The following is a 6,676-nucleotide window of genomic DNA, read 5'->3' on the forward strand; positions in this document are numbered from 1 at the left end:
AAAGGTTTATATGTCCATAGATACCACTAGGTGGTAGCAAAGCGCTACTTTTGTCAAAATGGCACGTCTCCACTCGCTCACAAAAATGAAATAAAAAGAAGATAGGTGAGTTGGAGAATTGTCTGCATTCGAATATGCGGGGTTTTGAAAGGATTTTAATTTGATTTAGGAACATGCTTTAGGAACTTTCGTATTATGTGTCAACCATTTTCATTTTATTTGACTTCCTTTTCAGATATATAAAAATTTGCTTTCTGAATAATAAATAATGTACCAAGTTACCAACACGTATAATATACAATTAATAATATAAAATGTTTTTATTCATCAATGAATTTAAGACATTTAAGCCAAACAATATAGTTTCCAAACTAAGTGAAAGATCTAGTTATATAAAAGCAAAAAATAAAATATTTTGAAGGCAAGTTCCCAGCAGTGGTGACCATTTTCTTCGCATTTTCCGCACTATTCTTAATCATAAAATAAAAACAATCACGTTGACTATTTATCTATATGCATGCTTATATTGCTTTCTAGTGATATATTGTTTTTATGGGGAGGATAAAAAAGAAGCAAAGCAAAATGTCAGGAAGTTGTCACTTCCGGGACACACTTTTCACACCGTTCTTTTTGTTTTGTTTTTTTCTTTATTGTATAATTTAAAACAAGTTATACAAACAACTTGACGACACTTCACAAACACGTTATTAATAAAGAAAAACAAACAAATAAGCCAGGGGCATACGGCATACTTAAGTAAAAACATTACAACTTTTCACCCCGTAACTTTGGAGTTTATTTTTATTAACTTTTTTAAGTTAGCGTTCTGTCGTCACCTCCGGTCCACGTTTTCGAACCCGGAAGTAGCAGTGCAAACAAACAAACAAACACAACCAACCAAAACAGGTCACTTTTGCTCGCGCGTCTCGTCTTTTGGTGGCCATGCAGCGACTTCAAGTGATTTCGGGACATTTGTGTCCGCCGTCCACGGGAGAAAAACGGAGCGTGAGGCCCAGCGATTGCGCGGCGGCGGCGGCGGTCAACGGACCGGACGACGTGGTTGTCGTCCACGGCCTCAGGACTCCCATCGGCAAGGCCAAGCGAGGAGCTTTCAAAGTAAACAAACAACTACAAAGTTGACGTGACTTTTTTTTTTTTTCCCCTCCTCCAAATGTTTGTCATGTAACTAACAATTATATTGTTTCTTTTTAACTTTTTTTTCTCTTGGCCTTTTTTTGGTGTACTTTTTCTGACTTTATTTTCGGATGATGTTTTTTTTCTCTCTCTCTGTCTCGCAGTTTGTGGTTGTTTCCCCCCCCCCCCAACAATATTAATTTTATTCTCATGTAATCTCCCACTTGAGTAATATTATGGCATAATTAATATTTGTATAAAAAGTTTGAGCACCACTATTTTCAACAAATCCTTGTACGAACCTTGTACGCTTTTGGGGCGCCTTGTAAGAAAGTAAGATCAACTTCGGAACTGCATGAATAAATGATAAATGGCCGAAAGTTTTATTTATGACAATTTCTACACCAAGCACTTCACAAATATTGTCACTTCAAATCTAATAATTACACAAATTATGGCCACTAAGTGTCACTTGTTAAAAAATATTATTGCCTTGCAAAAAAAACAGCAACAATGACGGACAGTTTCTATTCATAATTGTTTTGATCAATATTGTAATCACATCCATTAATTGTCAACAAACATTATGTACACATTTTACGTGGCATTCTCCAAAATGGATTATGATTTGACAATAAATGATAAAAAAAAAACTGTCATAAAATCAAAATAAATAAACTAAAACTAAAAATATAATATATGTAATATACATGGTATATATAGAATAAAAGAAAGAATTTTTTGGTGGCAGGACACCACGCCCGACGAGCTGCTGAGCGCGGTCATGAGCGCCGTAGTGAAGGACGCCGGCGTCTCTCCCCACCTGCTGGGCGACGTGTGCGTGGGTAAGCCCCGCCCCCGCCGCCCGTCAATCAAATGGGAGCCGCCAACGAAAGGCACGTGGCTTGCTTTGCTTCCCGTTAGGAAACGTGCTGCAGCCCGGGGCCGGAGCGCTGATGGCTCGCGTGGCTCACTTCCTCAGGTCGGTCGGAACGTGTCGCCGACGCCGCTTGATGATGTCACGGGCGCCTTTTCCTGATCTCACTGACGGCTCCGCCTCCTTTCCAGCGGATTCCCGGACTCGGTTCCCGTCTACACCGTCAACCGGCAGTGCTCGTCCGGACTGCAGGCCGTCCTCAACATCGCAGGTATACGCGCGTGCGCATTTGAGTTCGCCAAACTGAACTTGATGAAAGCATGATTTGTATTTTTTTTTCCTATTTTTTTTTTAATGCACTAAATGAGATGGAAGAGATATGCAATACAAGACTCACAATAATGATGATCTCACTCTATGACGATACTGCGATTATCGATATATTGGTCAGGTAAGAAATCCACGATAATCTACGATAAAACTAATCAGAAAATAATAATGAGAATAACAATGAATAAAAATAAAATAAATAATAACATGAATAAATAATCAAGAAATAAGTAATAACAAATAATATATAAATAATAAAATAATATAAATATATATATATATATATATATATATATATATATATATAAAATAAATACTAAATAAATGGTAAAAATAAAAAAATCATAATTCATAATATAATGGTCATAATAATATAAATAATATGAAAAAAAATCATCCATTTCCCCACCACTCATATGAGGCGCTCCCCCTAGTGGCCCCCCAAGTAATTGCTCAATAAGTAAATTAACAATGGAGGCGTTCTCGTGGCTGGATATGAACTCCAAATATCGCGATACTTGCGTAGGCGTATCGATCTGCTATCGGGAGACAAAGTATCACGATTTGTGGCGATATGGATATATATCGTCACATTGTTATTGTGCATGCAGGTGCAATTCGGAGCGGCTCCATCGACCTGGGCCTCGCCTGCGGGTACGTCTCCACGACCCCCGATGACCCCCGATGACCCCCCGCCGCCACTACACGTGAACAAACAACAGCAAGCATGCCTCGTGTGTGCGTGTGCGTGTGCGTGTGCGTGTGCGTGCGTGTCAGCGTGGAGAGCATGTCTCTGCGTTCCGTGGCCAATCCCGGCGACTTGAGCTCCAGGCTGGCGGACAACGACAAGGCCAGGGATTGCGTCATCCCCATGGGGTCAGAGGTCGCACACCTTCGCATTCGCACACGCTCGCCTCGGCCACGTGACATCATCCTCGGCGTGCGTGCGTGCGTTTGCAGCGTGACGTCGGAGAACGTGGCCGAGAGGTTCGGGATCTCCCGAGAGAAGCAGGACGCCTTCGCGCTCGCGTCTCACCAAAAGTAAGATGATGATGATGATGATGACCTTTGACTGGCGTCAGACACGCCCACTACAGTCAAGAGAAAAACATTGAAGGACAACTTTTATTGCAAATTGAGATTTAAAAAAAATGTCATGGAATATTTATGCTGAAACATTAAAAAAATAAAGTAAGAAATAGTTATATTAATTCATAATTATAAATAAATACAAAATAACTATTAATAAATACAGAATAAAACAAATATTTTAATCAAATAAAAAACATTAATTCATAATTATAAATAAATACATAATAATTATAAATACATCATAAAAAATAAATCATTAAACAAATACTAAAATAACTCATTAAAATTAAACTAGAAAGTTAAAAAAAATATACATAAAAGAAGATAATCTTTATAAATGTTGATTAGGCACAGTTGACACGTTCCAAAGGGAGTAGCAAAAAGTCCAAAATGTTAGACTTATTCTTTGTATTTTTTTACTTGATTCATATGAATACAATAATGTGTTATTCACATAATATATGCCAAAGAAAAAACGATGTCATAAAGTAGGTTAGTTTAGTTCAAGTAGTTATTATTCACAAATCTAATTAGAACTGTCTTTGTTGGAAAAAGGCCCTGGTTGATCTCTTATACTCTGCTGCCACCTGCTGGCCGTTTTTGTAATGATTACAAACGTCCGTTTTGTGTTTGTGTGGCGGCAGGGCGGCACGGGCGCAGGCGTCGGGCGCCTTCGACGACGAGATGGTGGCCGTCGTCGCCAAGATGGCGGAGCGGGACGGCAGCGAGCGGCAGGTGAAGGTCACCAAAGATGACGGCGTCCGGCCCGGAAGCACGCCGGCGGGACTCGCCAAACTGCCGGCCGTCTTCAAGCCCGACGGGACCACCACGGCCGGTCAGTCCCCCGCGCGCCGCGCCATGCTAATCATGCTAACCGCTTTTACAAAATGCTGCTAAGGCGCTCGATCCTCTTTGTCGCGTTGCCAGGTTAGCAACATTGCAAATGCTAACAATCTTTTCTTTGAATTGAATCAAGTTTGTGGCACCGCTAATGCTAGTGCTAACTTAGCTTCGAAGTGGTTAGCGCTAATGCTAATGTCACCTTGAAATGCTGTCAGGTTAGTGACACAAATAATGCTAACGCAAACACCAATTCCATCGCTATCGCCTCTGTCATGGTATTAGGTTAGCATCAGTGCTAATGCTACTCCTTTTTGTATTGGTGTCGGGTTCGTGATGCGGGGTTTTTATTTTTTTGCCGTAATAGAATAAAGTCATTGCACAGCCATGACAGTAGGTGGCAGTGGCGCTTTCACCATTGAGTGTGCACAGGGAGTGTAAACAATGTTTATAAAGATATTCAACAGATTGATATATATTATTTATAGTCTTGGTGGCAAGTTGGGGGGTGCAAAATATTTTCTCCTTCTGGGGTATCAGAAAATAATTTAGATGCATTGAGCATGTGACAGTGCTAATGCTAATGCTAATGCTGACCTCTTTCCGAAGTGGTGTCAGGTTAGCAATAGCGCTAATGGCAATGCTAACTCCTCTCTGGTGGTCAGATAAGTGATGGCGCTAATTGTAACTCATCATGTAAGTGGCTTCTGGTTAGCGATGACACTTATGCTAACGCCTCATGGAAGTGACTTTTGTAGCAGCGCTAATACTAATGCTAACGTCTTTCCAAAGTGGTGTCAGCACTGGGTGTTAGGTTAGCAACAGCGCTAATAGCAATGCTAACTCCTCTCTGGCAGTCAGATTAATTGACAGCGCTAATGCTAGCTCCTCATGTAAGTGGCTTCTGGTTAGTGACGATGCTAACGCTAACTCCTTGGCGGTGCTCAGGTAACTCGAGCCAGGTGAGCGACGGGGCGGCGGCCTTGCTGTTGGCTCGTCGCGCCGTCGCCGAGGCGCTGGGCCTGCCGGTCCTTGGAGTCCTGAGGGCCAGCGCCGTTGTGGGGGTCCCGCCGGACGTGATGGGCGTCGGACCCGCCGTCGCCATCCCCGAAGCGCTGCGCCGGGCCGGTAAGATGACGTCGTCGTCGGGTCGACCGCGCCGCCGTCGTTTGGCGTCATTCTCGCGACTGTTTTCTGTTTTTTCAGGTCTGAGCGTGTCCGACGTGGACGTGTTTGAGATCAACGAGGCGTTCGCCAGTCAGGTGAGCGAACGCGGCGCGGCGCGACGCGACGCTAGCGTGACGCTGACGTGTCCGCCGTGTGGTCAAGGCGGTGTACTGCGTGGAGAAGTTGGGGATCCCGTGGGCGAAGGTGAACCCCAACGGCGGCGCCATCGCTCTGGGCCACCCGCTGGGCTGCACGGGCGCGCGGCAGGTCGTCACGCTGCTGCATCACCTCCGGCGGCGGCGCGCAAGGTGCGTGCGTGCATTTTTTGTGTATGTATTTATTATTTATTGATGTATTTATTTGTAGAGCGTACGGCGTGGTGTCCATGTGCGTGGGCACGGGGATGGGCGCGGCCGCCGTCTTCGAATATCCCGGCCAGTGAGCTAAGGCCACGCCCACAAGCGGACAACATTTCCTGATTGGTTGATTGACATGATTACATCACATCAAGTTGAAAAGTTCATTTTTGTTGTTGTTGTTTTTTTAAATAATGACATGGAATAAGAGCTGGCGCGATGACGTCATCAATGTCATGAAAATGTTCCTCAGATGAATGATGTCACAAATACTGGCAAGTCGTTGACTATGGAAATCAATTATCATGTTATTGATTTTCAGTGTTTAGAATTGTGTGACCAAAGATGTAATTTGTCCAATTATTTCTTGACATAAATAATGTCGTAAATTCATGTAGGAAGAAAAGCTTAAAAAAAAGGAACCGTTGCTGCAAGTTGTGTCGTTTGTTTGTTGTACTTGAGCGCCCTCTAGTGGCACTCGTCTTGTATTTCACTTTGAACTTTCAAGACGTTTTGGTTTTCAAACGCATAATTTTCATGGACGCTTTTTGGCCACTTTCCCCTACTGGGATTATTAGGTCGAAGATTAAAATTGCACATCTGCATCTTCAATAAACAATCACCGTTAATTGTGCTTCATTCAAGCGACTTGTTTTGTTTGAGTTTGTTTAACTTCAGCAAGAATCTTTCAAAGTCAGTCGGAAAACAGGAAAATAAAATTACTAATCGCATGGTCGCTTAAAAAAAAAAAAAGAAGCCTTAGTATATACATGGTCATTTAAAAAAAAAAAATGTTAAAAGATTTACTATACATTTTAACTTACTAAACAGCGTTTAAAAAAAAAAATCCACCTTACTATGCATGATCATTTACAACAAC

General features: G+C 42.3%; 1 protein-coding gene across 2 annotated transcripts; it reads left to right on the plus strand.

Moving 5' to 3' along the window:
* The first annotated feature begins 852 nt into the window (after nt 1-852).
* Nucleotides 853-6,440, plus strand: acaa1 (acetyl-CoA acyltransferase 1). 2 transcript variants are annotated; one of them, XM_077523506.1, is made up of 12 exons: nt 853-1,116; nt 1,886-1,979; nt 2,059-2,116; nt 2,203-2,282; nt 2,953-2,995; nt 3,119-3,217; nt 3,302-3,382; nt 4,078-4,268; nt 5,222-5,401; nt 5,480-5,535; nt 5,603-5,748; nt 5,807-6,440. In XM_077523506.1, exons 1-12 carry the CDS (start codon nt 943-945, stop codon nt 5,880-5,882), a joined length of 1,278 nt encoding a protein of 425 aa, XP_077379632.1. In that variant the 5' UTR covers nt 853-942; the 3' UTR covers nt 5,883-6,440. The 2 variants fall into 2 exon arrangements, with proteins under 2 accessions (XP_077379632.1, XP_077379631.1); XM_077523505.1 differs by having other exon boundaries at nt 3,119-3,382.
* Nucleotides 6,441-6,676: the final 236 nt, after the last annotated feature.

The sequence above is a fragment of the Festucalex cinctus genome, chromosome 6 (assembly GCF_051991245.1).
Source record: "Festucalex cinctus isolate MCC-2025b chromosome 6, RoL_Fcin_1.0, whole genome shotgun sequence".
Lineage (NCBI taxonomy): Eukaryota > Metazoa > Chordata > Actinopteri > Syngnathiformes > Syngnathidae > Festucalex > Festucalex cinctus.

Coding starts and splice junctions, on each gene's coding strand:
- acaa1 (XM_077523505.1), top strand. CDS start 943: ATGCAGCGACTTCAAGTGATTTCGGGACATTTGTGTCCGCCGTCCACG. Junction 1,117..1,885: donor CCAAGCGAGGAGCTTTCAAA/GTAAACAAACAA, acceptor TTTTGGTGGCAG/GACACCACGCCCGACGAGCT. Junction 2,283..2,952: donor GGCCGTCCTCAACATCGCAG/GTATACGCGCGT, acceptor TTGTGCATGCAG/GTGCAATTCGGAGCGGCTCC.